General features: G+C 41.2%; 1 protein-coding gene across 1 annotated transcript in view; it reads right to left on the bottom strand.

Annotated features, from left to right (window-relative positions):
• LOC145996189 (rho-related GTP-binding protein RhoE-like) overlaps positions 1-15,124 on the bottom strand; it is a 209,789-nt gene that overhangs the window by 75,862 nt on the left and 118,803 nt on the right. The window contains exon 2 of the mRNA XM_083132558.1: positions 11,361-11,448. Coding sequence (XP_082988684.1) covers positions 11,361-11,448 — 88 coding nt within the window. The remainder of the gene's footprint in view (positions 1-11,360; positions 11,449-15,124) is intronic.

The raw sequence follows: 15,124 nt of genomic DNA, 5'->3' as shown, positions 1-15,124 counted from the left end.
CTTGAAGTTTGGGCTTCGAACGGTCGCGACGATGGAAGATGTAGTCTCGATTCCACTTCGCTTCCTCGGTTGACACCTGTAGTCGGCCTTGCGTCACTCGCGCTTCTTGAAGGCGAAGGAACTTCAGCTGGCTGCGATGACGTCATAGCTGCCGGCTCTCGCGGTGATCCCGGAACGTCGGCTACGTTCAATTGTTGCAGTTTTTCCTGGATTCCCTTTATCTTCTCGGAATTCCCTTCCGCTGGGTTAGCTGCTCGCCGCACTTGTCGCTCGAGGGCATCGTTGCTCCGATTGCAAAGGAACTTCAGCTGTGCACTTTGCTGGCCGATGTGTTGCAAGGCTCCTTCTCGTTCACGTACGCTCTGGGCCAGTGTTGCCACCTTGGCTTCTTGGTCCTTGATGCGAGCGTCGGTCTCGGCGGTCCTGGATTTGATTCGAGCCTCGGATTCTAGGATCGTTGGGGGGAGTTGTCGCGTCATTTCCTCTCCGGAGGCGCGAACTGTTCCTTGGAGGCGTTCTTCCATCCCTCGTACGTTGGTCTGCATCCTGGTTTCCAACCCCTGGATATTGGTCTGCGCCTCGGTCTGCAACTCCTGGCTGGTGGTTCGTACCTTGGTTCCCATTTCTTGGATGTTGATCCGCATTCTTTGCATGCTGGCTAGCATCTCGGTTTGCATTTCTTGCATGTTGGCTTGCAACCTCTCGGAGTCGGTACGCATCCCTTGGAGCATCTGGAGGATAAGCTGGAATTGGTTGGCACCACTGCCACTTCCTACGTCATCTTGTTCCTTGCTGTGGTCGCTGTCCGCACGTGACGATGTACCCCCTTGGGCACTTGGTATCTCCCTTTCCATTTCCAACGGGCCCTTGCACTGGGGACAAGCCGGTCTGGCCCCCTCGCTGTCGATTTCGAAATCAGCAAATTCCTTTCCACAAGCCTCGCAAACCATCATGACGTCACTCTTGTTCAAACAGTCTATACGACGATTTCTTAATCTCATGAAGGCCTTTCGTTAATTATCTGCTCAATCTTCTGTCGCACTTTGGAACAGTTACGCAAACTTACGCGAGCTCACACAAAATGTGAATTACAAATCGATACATAAAAAGAAAAAGGAGGTCCGTCGGGAATCCCTTATCCCGCAACTCAGCCTGATGCCATAAATTACGCCAAAAACCAAAAAAAGTACACAAAAAGTACATAAAAAATGCCCTATGCAGCTGCCCTTGCTGCTTTCGCCGAAAAAAAATATCTGCCCTATTGTTACCAATTATGCCCAATAACGTGTCCTTACACGTGAACCTACAACAAATACATGGAAATAACCCTCGAAATACAAAGCAAAAACACAAAAATAACCAGGAACCTAACACAAGAATTTTATGCATGACGTATACAACAATGAAATTTCTACCCCTCTCGCAACCTGGATTTCCTGGAAAGACATGACAAAAGTTGCCGTCCCATGTTCGCGGCGCCAAATGTAACGAGTGCACTCACGATCCCCGAAATGACGTGTCAATCATACCCCGGCACGGGGCCAAACGTCGTTATGTGTACGGGAGACCGGTCGTGACTCTCGGTCCAGGTTTTCAAGTTCGGTACTGAGACGGTCGTTTATTGTCATAGTATTGCGAGGCGGAGATTAATACCTTGAAATGTTACACTGTTTTGTTTACCTTTGATACGTAGATTCGAACAATCATAAAACACTAATAGCATAGTATCTGGTACCTGAAAAACGTCAAATAACAACACTGACGAACGGTAAAAAAGTGAATATATATTGTAACAACAAATAAAATATTGCAATCAACAACTGTTTACAAAACCTCCTCACTCTCACAACATTCACGCTATCTCTCTTTCACACACATGAGGTATTTTTACATGTGAAGTATGGATACAAATCATGGATCTCATTAACATATCATTCCTTTTAATTTTTAAACCTTTATGTGAATTTAGGGCATTTGTCTGCCAGCTCCTGTGCTCTTTTAAATTAACTTAAGTGCCAGCCCTCGGAAAGCGGTTAACTAAGACAATTGGGTCGGCGTGGTTAAATCTTTCGTTCGAATGAACGTGTGCATCGAGTCGTAAGCTCGACTTTATACTAGTTTCCCGGACGGGGGTATTACACACAAGCCTCTCTCGTCCCATGAGAACAACTACTCAATTACATAATGATGCAAAAACTTAATTGGCTCCAGCTGCCGGAATACACTAATCAATCGTCGGCGCGAGCAAAAATTACCTTAAAAACCACTATGCAACAAATAATACTATTTCACGCACACGACCTTGCAATAAAAACAACTACGCTTTCCACAATTAAAAAGGACTCATCAGTCAACTATTGACAAGTTAAGTGGCGCGACGGGGCGGTCGGTTACACAAGAAATGGAGCGCACTTTGACAATTTACACTAAATATTAAAGAAATGAAATGGAGCTTCTAACGCTGAATGCAGACAATTAAATTAGAACATCTGAACAGGAAATTACCCTTTTTTATAACAATACCAAAATTATCAAACGCGGGGTTAGGTTTAGGTTTTTCCTGAGTAACTTTGCGAATAAGTGAGACTTCGGCGTTAACTGTACGGTGTTGATACTAACGACGCACGTTTACATGGACATGAGACCCTCTGAAGTATACTGTACCAGACTCTGCTACATGGCGTGGTCCTTCATCTCTCCTGGACGCGGGACTTGCACACGGTTCCTTTGTGGCGAAATTGTCCTCCGAGGTCGATCGCGACGAAGAATAATTGCGACGATATGGTGTACTTGCACCTCCTCAGTACTTCGGGCGTTCCTCTTGTCACTAGCGTCGGGTGTACGTGGTCACGCGCCGGTCAGGAATCTCTCCAGTGTCGGGCATCAATTGGACGTCGACCTGCAATCATCTCTCTCTGGTAGCGGGCTTCAGTTGGAAAACGTCCTTCTCTCTCTCTCTCTGGTAACGGGCTTTGGGCAGTGTTTGGTTTTGGCGTCGTCTGGCTGGCTTCTGCGTCGTTGCAGGCGTCAGGGGGAGCGACGACCCCCTTCTCTATCTTCTCTAGCCCTCCATCCTTATGTAGTCCACGCTTGGCAAAAACAAATCACCGCGTAATCTTCACCAAAATAAGGCGCTCACTGGTAACTCTATCTGCAAGTCGCTCACAGTACGTAAGGAAACAAAGTTCACGGACACAAAGCAACGATCACGCGAGAGTGTAGCGCGGAGATGCTCTCTCTATGAAATCCGGGTAAAAACTGTCTCTGGGATGGTAGCACCGCGTATTTAAGAGAGATTCAAATTCGTCCGTTGGGAATGACGCTAAGGTGGCTTCGCTTCTCTTTCTGAGGGGGTGGAAATGACCTCTCTCCATTGTCTTGAAACGCGGTCAAGTGCGCGTCGTCGATCCTTGCAGGACTTGAGCTCCAGCTGGCTTTCCTGGTCATCCGTGAACATGGGTTCGAACGCCTGCTGCGACTCAAGCTCGGTAGCGGCGAAAACAATCTTTCCTTATCTTGGCGCTGGTGCAAATATGTCATGTCCTAAGCCGAACAGACAGTTCCGCTGTCACTCAAGAAAAACCTTCTCCCAACTCCCGACGTGTGGCTCGGATACAAGTTTATTCACAAAATAAACAACCTCACACTTTCAAGTTGGTGCATAAAATGAATCAATAAACAAAAATAATTTTTATCGAACTGTGTTTTACATGTCACTAGATACCGTGACACAATAACCTGTATTTCTGTAGTAATACATTTCTGTACCTTTCAAAATTAAGTGTGTTATTCACATTTCAAAACCATCTAACTCTCCTCTCCTCCATGTTCCTGATTCCCCCTTCATCCATATTCGTGATTCCTCCATCATCCATCTCAAAGACAAGTGTTGCCAAAAAAGTGCAAAGTTGGCAACCCTGACTTCAATTGGAATCTCATTGTTATTTCTTTGGAGAACCATTTGCGAAAGAACAAGTTAAAACTATCTTACTGGATATAGTCACGGAAACGCTCTCTGTCGGAGGCCTTCTTAATTCAGCGAGCAGGGAAATTCAAGACGGGAGGGTAATATAGCAAGGAAAGATGAAGTTTGAAGAGAGATCCTCGAGTGCTTGGGAAAACAAGAGCTGAAGACAAAAAATCAACAAGTGGCTAATTAAATTACGAGGATGCTGCAGCGGGATGAGGGCCGAGAAGGAAGCAATCTTCTTGGAGAAAGAGGAACAAAACAGTCTCCTTTAAATCATTTCGACGAGAATCTTGAATTTCTATGCATGGAATTTGACTTTCCAATTTTCCACGATTACCGACTACTTCTTTCCTTACTTCAAGCTGGTTATCTGCAGTAAGATGAAGGAATGAATGATCTAACCTTGTTTAGCATGAAGGTACTAGTAGCTCCTGTACAGATGGCGCACCATGCTGGTTTCATTTTTGTGCAATTTATTACAGCATCTAGCAATTATACAGTGTAATGTCTTTGAACATTAATTCTAGAAATTCCAATGTATTTTTGGATGTTATTGCTTGCACACTTAATGGCCTTGTCTCTCAGGAGTGAATGGATTTTTTTCTAAATGTCGCAAGGCTCAGTTAAGGTTCGTTGATATTTGCGGGGAGTCTTTTTGCAAGGACGATCCTTAGGATTTTAAACTCTAGATCCAGTTCCTATTAACCTATTTGAGAATAAAGCGGACATATAACAAACTTTGGCGTGGTCTCCCTTTAGGCCATCCCTGCCAGAGGAAACTTTTGCAAAGTTTGTTTCAAATACTCAAAACCTGCTGTTTAAAGTGGGATCCGAGCCACTGTGGAATGAATGTTCCTCCACCGGTGAGCGAACCCGGACCAATTTGTTACTAGGTTAGGCAGTTTTCTTTCGGGGAGACTGTGTACGTTTCCTGCACACCATATTCCAACTACAATTCCATTCCTATCTGCATTATAGTTTGCGATCAATTTTCACAATTACAATATATACGGCGTCTCAAAATGATTCATTGAATTTCAAATGATCATTGTGGTTTAAGTATTAGTGCTCTGTCTGTGTCCTCCTTTCATTACATTATCATCATCAAGGTGATAAAGGAATTCGTGCCATACTCCAGCATGATGATTTTTCTGCTCATTCCGAGTTGGTGCTCTTACAGTTGGCCTCCTGAGTCTCCGAATAGTCTTCTGGGAACACATGAAAGAGTACTGTGTATGTGCCACCGTTGCCCACAACTCTAGATGAACTCAAAAATCACACCTTGACTGTTGTGCAGTGTGTGCGAACGAACAATGGCAATAATTCGATTATCGACTTGTTCCTGTAACTACAGGAGGTTACTTTTAAGGATGTGAATAGTAATGAGTTTTCCTCACCACTCTGACATTGTAAACTCGAAATATTTACATATTTTCATACCATCTTAATTTGTATTGTCTTATCTAAATTACACAATCGTGTATATTAATTTGTGTATACTTTGTGTATTATCCTCTTTCTATCTTCTCTTTTTGAGGTTTTGTTCTCTGTTTTGTATTTGTTCATTTTGTGTCTTCTTTTATTTGTTTGTTATATGTCTTCAGTATGATGTGTATGTATACATTGGGGTTAGGTGGCAGAATAGCCGCAGGGTGAACCCCGCCTTTCAATCAAGAATAATTGAATTGACAATTTGAAATCCGATTAATCATTTTTCAAACACCCTGTATGTTTGATCTGCAGTAATAGAGTCGAGCATAAAAGTGTGCCCTTTTAGGTAATTAACAGGGGGGGAAAGGCGGAAAATTTGGCACTAGACTCGTCCCCCCCAGCCTCCCTTCCCTCCACACACACGCGCGCAACACATGTGCCCAGCAGAACGCACTGACGTGCCTGAAACTAAATCTCACGGATTTCTTCGTCCTCAGACCAGTAAATACAATTCTGCAAATAAACAGAGGGAACCGCCATCCATCACGGTTTGTCGTCGGTTTTTCCTTTCTCTTTCGTTTTTATTTTAGCTGGGACCTTCCGAAGGTTCTCTCAAGCGAGCCGCTGCCTCAAATGTCGTCTGGAAACAAAAGAAACCTTCAAAAGATAACAAAGGAGGCAAATAGGGAGAAACATTTTTCGTTCCTGGATCTGAGGAGAGAACTCTGTTAGTTCTTAACTAACGGACAGAACAAGGTACTTGTCCCTTTGTCTAAAGCAAAGATGTACACTATGGATCAGAGACAGACATCCACTCATGGATGTCCCCTTTTTCTTCTTGGCGCTACAACTCTCTATGAGTTTTGGCCTCCTCAATTATTTTCTTCCTTTTAATTCTAACCTCGGTATCTTTCTTCCAATTTGAGATCTTCATTATTCGAATATCATTTCTGACGTCATCTTCCCATCTGAATTTTGGTCTACCTATTGGCCTCTTGACAAATGGTCTTCATTTACATATCTTTTTGACCGTTTCTTCATCGGACATTTGTTCGATATGCTCTAACCAGCTTAACCTTTGGGCTTATATGAATCCAATTGTATTCTTATGCTTAATCAACTTGTCCAGCTCGTCATTTGTTTATATTCTCCAAGAACCATCGCTCGATTTGGAGGGGCCTAATATTTTTCTTAATATTCTGCTTTCGAATATTAGTAGTTTTTGTATTACGCTATCTCTCAGGACGGACGTTTCACAGGCACATATGGGGGGGCCACACACCCCTCCCCGCTTGGAAAATGAAAGCCAACGAAAAAGTACATGTTTCACACATATAATTTCATTTCAATCACAGTAATGAGTGTTTATTATTGCAAAGGCGTTGCAAAAACATTATAACTGCAAACTGAAGAAGTTCATTTTGAGGGGACAAAACTATTATGGGGGAAAATGTGCCTTGTTTGCCTCTCCCTGGAAAAAAATCTTGCGGACTTCCATGCATCCACTATAAATAATAACCCGTCGCGCAACAGCCCTTGAGGTCCTGGGCATATACTTACCGACTGCTGGTGGCCTCACCCCCACATGCCGCAGCAGAGGTGGGCGATTATCCACCCAGTTACGGGGTGACGTGTAGTCAGCACGACGAACCCCCAGTCGTTGTTGTAGGTTTCCATGACCACCGGTCCCATACATAGGCCGAAATCTCAGGAGGATAGTTGTCATGCTCCCCCCCCCCCCCCCCCCAACGAGACTCGCCGTAGGCCGACCCCAAAGCCTGACGCGGGACAGTCATCCACTGTAGTGAATGGAAAATGTAGTTGTTACAATACAACCAACTGCTTGCCTCGATTCAAGTGGCGCCTAGAGAGTGAAAAGTTGAAAACTGTTGGGGGGGGGGGGAATCTTAATTTACACACGCATGCACGCACACATACATACACAAAAACAAACATATGAATTACTATGTGATGTGCATATCTATCATGTTATTACTCATAAAGGTGTAACCCTAAATATTGAAATACTCATCCGCCGCTGGGAAAATAAAAAAGTAGTCCCCAGATGAAACGTTGTTGCATTCATCTGCTCTAATTAAATGCTGGAAATATGAGTGCCATAATTTGGAAATTTGAGTCAAAAAATAAATGACGGAATTTCTATCAACTTGTAACGAACTTTAATCCTCTTCTTATCGTAAATGCCAAACAATTATTGACTTGAAACCGACCTTCTCCAAGCAAAAAAGTATGAATAATTTGATTGCTTTTCATAAGAACATGGTTTTACCTTGAAATTAACTAATTCATGCATAACAAACTATAGAACCATAAGTATATTTTTTTAGAAGTATATTACTTTTATTATACTCAGGTATATTTTTTTAGAAGCATATAACTTTTATTATAATCCGGAAGGAATTGTAAAATTGTATATCATTCATCGAAATCTGATAAATGTAAACTGATATTGCGATGTGGTGCCATCTATTGAGAAAAACATTCTCCAATTGAAAACAACTTTTGTTCGTGCGGTTTTAACGTCTTACTACAGTATTCTAATGGAAGAAACTCATTCTGTGCGTTAGGCTGCATCACAATACCAGAAATAGCAAATTTTGAAACCTTTGGGGAGATATATTTTATGTCATATTTCTAGAGAAATTATTTGCGTTCTTCCCACAGGAAAATTTTCAAATACCACACTAAGTTTTCTATCAGTACATAATGGAATTCATTTGTTATAACCTATATCAGGTATTTATAAAGTAGCAAACTAATTCTTTTACCAACTGGTTAACAATGTCAATAAACTGCAAAAGGGTTAGAATTGGTTTTTATTATGTACAAGTTTTTGTTGTTTTTCGTTTCTACTATTATACAACAATTCGATTTCACACTTATAATTAATACAGTAAAAACTGCATATCCCGGAACCTCTATAAGAAGAAACCTGTAAATACGGGAAAACAAGTCCCCAGAACGGACAAATTTTATACCTGAAAATGACCTGCTTAAGGCGGAAACCTTAACGCGGAAACGGAACACCATTTAAAGACCAACGAGATGTTTTTATTCTCAGTAAGATGGAAATTTCTTCCTTTATTCTTTTCGCTCGCAAGAAAACAATCCAATACTGTAAGTGGAACACGCCTCTGTTGCCACTCGCTTATCGGTAACATAGTCAATATGGAAGAATGCGCTACAATACTCATAGCTGTTACGATTCCGTTTCTTTCTTTCATCTCTTACCCGCTTTCTCCACCTTTCTTTGTCTATTTCTCCTGTTCTTTCGTCATCTTTCTATTTTTCTTGTTATCTCCCTCTTTGTTTATTTATTTTTTCTTCACCGCTCTTATTCCATCTTTCAATCTTTATCTTTCCCTCTATGCACATCGCGCTACGACGCCAGGGGTACCGGGTTCGAAAAGATACATAAGTACGTACTGTATGTTCTTACAATACTGTAAAAAGTGTACCAACTTGTTGTGAAGTTACATAATTGTAATCTCTGCTATGCTTATTGCGACTGTATCGCATTTTTATTCATGTACGTACATGCATTAGTACTCTACATTATAAGTAATGCGAAATGTAAATCTGTCTTTCCATTATTTCCTGCAGCGCTCTATACTGTATTTATAGTCAACCCTGTATAAGAAGGAAAACTGTGAAGACGGAAAATTTTGCTCGGAACCATCATGTTCCGGGATAGGCAAGTTTTACTGTATAACAAAAACTCTCCCCACGGGAAATTTTGTGTGGAGGTGTTTCTAGGACGTGATTGTTGGTTGGGGCAAATCCCCCCCCCCCCTGCCGTAACCCTGACATTGGAATAAAGCCATCACTACATTCACAAAACAATGTTTCATAATTTAGAAGATATGGACACATCGAATCACGTAATAGCTCTAGAAAGTTCGTAACTATTTAATAAAATAACGCTTGCATTTTGGATAACTATTTCTGTAGGGTTGTTACAGAGCAACCACACAAGAATCTTCAGCCAAAATCCTTCGCGAATCATCCTCTCCATCCGCTCAACTCGGACCATAAGGTGGCCTGCCTGTTCCACTCTACCCCTCCCCTCCACGCACGAGTACAGGACACGCGGATCTGCGCAGGTCCTTTTGCCTCTGATCCCAGTACAATGCAGTAGTTTCTTCATTAACGTAGAATGTGTAAGTAAAACGATAATAAGTGTATTTGTAAACAAGGAAAGTTCTAAATTTATTTCTGGAGAATTCACGAGGTACCACAATCCTTTCATCTAACCTTCCAAACACTTACTAGTACCAGTCCTTACTATTTCCCTTTTATATTTCCTTCATTTATTGGAAATTGTTAGTACTTTTTCATATTTGGCCGTCACAGTCGTAAACTGAGCTCGACAAATTGATCTTCCCATTCGCTTCATATAGACTTAAGGAGTCGGCTGCGACAGACTTTAATGCCATACCACTATAAGGACATTCATAAAAGTTATATGTGCCATTACCTTTTGAAACACTCAAGATAAAGACATGCAACCATACGGAACCCATTTCTCTCGTCGGGAGTACGTAGTACTATATCACTTATCTCCACATTAGAAGGGTCCATTCATTGGCAGAAATACGACGAAAGAAATCAAGCGTAAAATAACTCTTAAGGGGTAGCTTGCCCGAAAATTGTTCCCAAATCTCTTTGCTAGATGGCTCTGACGATCGCCGAAAGCGCGGAGTCAAATTGTTGACGGGCCGTAACGCTGCCGGTGAGTGGCAAACTAGTTCTGAGTGCGAGGTTGCCAAATTTCTCACGCTCCATCGAACTCCAGGGTTCGGTCGCAAAGCAATTTCAGTCATTCCCGCAGCTGCCACTCGAACCTCCTCAGCGACTGGGGAGGATTTTATACGCGATCCTTTCCCTGTCAGATCCGTCGCTGGGGTAATTTGTCCCCCTGAAAATGCATGAGAATTCCCCTGTTTTCCTCCTCAAGGAAATAACCCTTCCCTTGTGCAGTGCTTGTGACAGGTTTCTCCTGTTCATATATATATTTTTTTGGGCTTCCTTTTCCTGGGCATTTTCTTGCCGCAGCACCGGATGAAAATGTAAACTTTCTGTTGTTGTCAGGAAGCAAGAGAAACTTCCGTCTCAACCCCCCAGTCCCCCCTCCTCTTCCCCGAAATTACATTTGTCATTTCCTGGCACTTGGCAATGCAGATAAACGGGGATATTATGGTGCTTTGTCAAAGAACAAGTAGAAACAAATTTTCTTGAAGCTCATACCAGTGTTAGTATTACACAGGGTTGCCACGTTTAAACACATACCTATGTTTCTCTTGCAAGCGTTTAAAACACTTTTGTAATTGAAAAGTACATGAATGAAACAGTTTTGTGTCGCACTTAACGTACATATTTGTTAATGTTAATATTGTTACATTCACGATAAAATGTGATATTTCGGAAAACTGAGTAGCTACACCGGGCATAGAATGGGGCCTGGCAATTGTGAAATAGTCGAACATTTTCGAACAGCCTACATGCGAGATTTACAAATAACATAAATAGGAATTTTAAGCAGTAGTAAAGTGTTTACTTTACAACTAGGAACGCAGTCCTTCCTTGGATGAAAAGTAGATTTCTTGTCGACCATTATTCCTGGAAAAGAAGTCTTCTTGGCATTATATTTTAACATTTTATTTATTTAAACATGTTTCTCTTGTTCTTGATTAAAACACTGTTAAAACAAAAAAACGGTTTTACTTGCATTTAAAAAAACACTGCTATTACAACTGGAGCCAGTGTGGAACAAAACAGTTCATGATAATTCAGTAATTTTAAATATACAGGTGTACCACTTAAAAGTGGCCTGCATAGGAGAATGTTTCATTACATGTTCTAATTCAATATCACAAACACAAAATTACTTAGGTAACGTGAAAACTAATTTATCCATAAATATTATGTAATGGCTTACCTGACGTGTCCCAAACTACGAAATGTATTCTATAATCCGATACGTTGTACGTTGTCGCGTATTTTTCGAATCCCGTTGGCGTATAAATCTGAAAATAAAGAAAAAGGAATACATCATTTCAAATATTTACTGTTGAAATCTGCACATATCACATAATTATAACATTTTAACTATTCTCGGATTTAATGAACGCAAGTTAGCAACACCATTTATAGAGTGGTGTGTTGAAGTTGGGACAAAGTATTCTAAAAAAAAAAAAACGTCAAAGGGAGGGAAAATGGCAAAATGAGGGTTGTCTAGAAAAATATATATACCTAACCACCCACCCCGCCCTTTCTAAAATTCTGGGCATGCCACTGCATTTGTAAGAGGAGTATGTCATTCATTTGGATTAGTAATGTTCAAGAATCAAGTATTTTTTTAAATTAATTTTACAAGAATCTGACTTTATTTTCAACAGATGGCTCTTTCATTCAATAACTGTATAATGTTTAATTTCTAGTTATTGTTCGATTAATTGCCATATTATGATACTGAAGAATAAGGCACAGAAAACTGATAATGATAATAATCTTGTTTGTGATTTTATATATTTAACGAAACTGAATGCTCCTGTGGTAATATAGTATTATCTTATGCATTATAATGTAAAAATAATGAAATACCGATTGTAATAATAACCCGTAGCGCAACAGCCCGTGGGGGCGACTGCCGGTCTCACTCCCACCTGCCGAAGTAGGGAGGTCATCCAACCAGTTATGGGGTGACGTGTGGTCAGCACGACGAACCCCCAGTCTCTCTAGTAGGTTTCCGTGACCAGGTTACGCAACTCATTCGTAGCTCCCAAATTTCTTCACGGTGGTGGTGGACATATACACAGGCCGAAATCTCAGGAGAAAAGTTGGCATATTGTGACTTGCTATGCTTATTTTGAACGTTTTCACTTCTTTGTGACATGTACGGGGAACAGAGGAAACACAATAAATAGTGAAATTTTCCTCAGTACCTTGCGAAAGAGCACCAAACAAAAACGTGAAACAAAAAGACAACCACGAAGTCTAAAAATTAATCATTTTCCCCAGAATCTACCGAACCTTAATCAGTAATACAGCTTTATAACAACGTTTAACCTTTTCAAAAGTTAACGAGATCTAATACCATAAAGTTACTACCCTTTACGACTCGTCTAGACCTATAAAAATGTTACTGTGTTCAATTTCAGTCAGCCACGACTCATCAAAACCCCTCAGAAAGACAAATTGGGATTTTTCTCCCCCCGGAGAGACGAAAAAAACTTTGTTGAAAATCCCTCCCAATGTTGACGTTTGAAATACTCATCCGCCGCAGGGAAAATAAAAAAAGTAGTCCCCAGATGAAACGTTGTTGCGTTCATCTGCTCTAATTAAATGCTGGAAATATGAGTGTCATAATTTGGAAATTTGAGTCAAAAAATAAATGACGGTATTTCAGCCAGCTTGTCACTAACTTTAAATGTCGAAAGTTGCTTTCAATTGGAGAATGTTATGCTCAATAGATGGCAGAACATCGCAATATCAGTTTACATTTACCAAATTTCGGTGAACGACGTACAATTTTACAATTCCTTCCTGAGCATAATAAAAGTTATACGCTTCTTCTAAAAAAATATACTTATGAATAGTCTATGTTATGGATAAATTAGTTAATTTCAAAGCAAAACTATGTTCTTGTAAAAAGCAATCAAATTATTCAGGATATATTTTTTGGCTTGGGGCAGGTCGGTTACAAATCAAAAACATGTGCATTGGCATTAAATAATACCTTAGCAGTAATCTTTCAAGGGTTATTTGAGAAATGTGGCAAAAATGAGGAACGAAATACACAAGAAGCCTTCTTGAAGTTCACCATATTGGCTCGAGGTCAAATATTTGAAATGGAAAGAGGGCCATATGGGTTTATCAAAACACATTAGAATTTTCCAAGAAATGCAATAATGTAATTAGTTTTGCGATAGCTCTAACGGTACAAATGTTAATGACACAAAGTAGGAACATCTGTTTGTTGCAAGTAACAAATGATGGCACTAACACGCAAGAGAGGACTGAGGTGATCCGACATCACTCCCCTGGTCTATTTTCTATGGGGTTACTTGAAACAGCTTGTGTACTCCGAAAAAATCCGCGACGCACACCACATTTGCTACCGCATCATGAGGGCCTGTGATCAAATACCCCCACACATGCTCATGGGGGCCCATGCGGAGTGGATCTCACGCCCGCCTCGAAGAGTGTGATCAGCACGATGGGAACCACATTGAGGACATCCTTTATGACATACCGGTGGGTACGCGGTCGCCATCTTTCAGTGTCAATAACTTTTGTACCGTTACAGCTATCACAAAACTAATTACAGCATTGCATTTCTTGGAAAATTCTCGTGTGTGTTGATACCTTACATGACTCCTTTCCATTTGAAAAATTTGACCTCGATCCAATATGGCGGAATTCAAGATGGCGGCCATGTCCCGGAAGCACCTTCACACATGGGCATCTTCCCCAGATTAACCCCGGTGAAGTTGGACCTGTCATTACCGCATCCGTTTCAGAGAAAAAAGGGGTGTCCTGGGACTTTTGAATCAGCCTGTATGTACAGTATATGTATGTATAAGCAACTATGTGCAAATCCGACCCCTAATGATTAACACGTGATACCTAACACAGGATTCGTTCTTTGTACCCCTGGCATCGTACACGCGGCGCAAAAACCATTCTCTCACAGAGGTTGGCAAAACTCCACACGAGCTGATTTCCACTTATCCTAGTGCTTGTGTAGAATTAAACCGCAATTCCTGAAATTTTGGAGATTATAACCTTCAGATGCGAGTCCCGACTGGTAAAGGTCTGGCGGCCGGCGACATTTCGACGGCGAACATTCTGCGCATGCGCAGTTTTTTTCCCCCCTTTTCAAGCAGCCCGTCTGAAGCAAGTCAAAATAAACAATAAAGCTCCTTTATTACATTTCTCATCCTCGGAGTTTAGGGGGGAAGAGGGGGAGAGGTCCCTAACCATTTACTTCTTTAATAGCTGGTAAATGTCATCTGCGAGTTTTAATATTGAAGTCAAAATGGCAAACGGACATTTTCTTTTCAAACGTGGCATTCGAAGCGTGCATAATAGGTCAACCTACTCTTCCCGTATCAAATATTAAGGTCTTTGATCCTTCTTTTTATGTGTTCGCTCCTAAATGTCTGCTCTGTCTTCGAATTACATCAAAATTTCATTATTGAGAAATGTTTCTAGTTTCCTAGAATCATGTCAATGATTGGTAATTTCGAATATTTCCTTCCCAAAATGATTTTGCATTATGGTCCCGAAGGTGGTATGGTAACTAGGGATGGACAATATCGGATATTTGATATCGCGATATACCGTCAAGAAAATATCGTCACAGAGGATACGATGTTTTTCCATGTCGTGATATCGGCGATATATCGTCTCCACGATATATATCGCCAAAATATCGTGGCGATATATTGCCTCCACGATATATGACACTGTTCACATCTTGTAATCAGATTTATGTCATTCAGTGTCGCTTTTCTGCCATCTTTGGCTAATCGCAACGATGAAGATGAAATTGTGGAAGGGGCACTCGCAAAGAACTCCCAGGCCGGGACTTGAACCATAAACTTCGGATGAAAATCGAAAGCGCTCGTGCACCGTACGGCATCTACGTACGTGTATCTGTTTGATGGTACGTCTGCATAAGTCACGTTGGTTCAAGAA

Source organism: Lepisma saccharinum, chromosome 12 (assembly GCF_977018435.1).
Source record: "Lepisma saccharinum chromosome 12, izLepSacc3.1, whole genome shotgun sequence".
NCBI classification, from domain to species: Eukaryota; Metazoa; Arthropoda; class Insecta; order Zygentoma; family Lepismatidae; genus Lepisma; species Lepisma saccharinum.
This window is presented reverse-complemented; position numbering and strand designations above follow the sequence as displayed.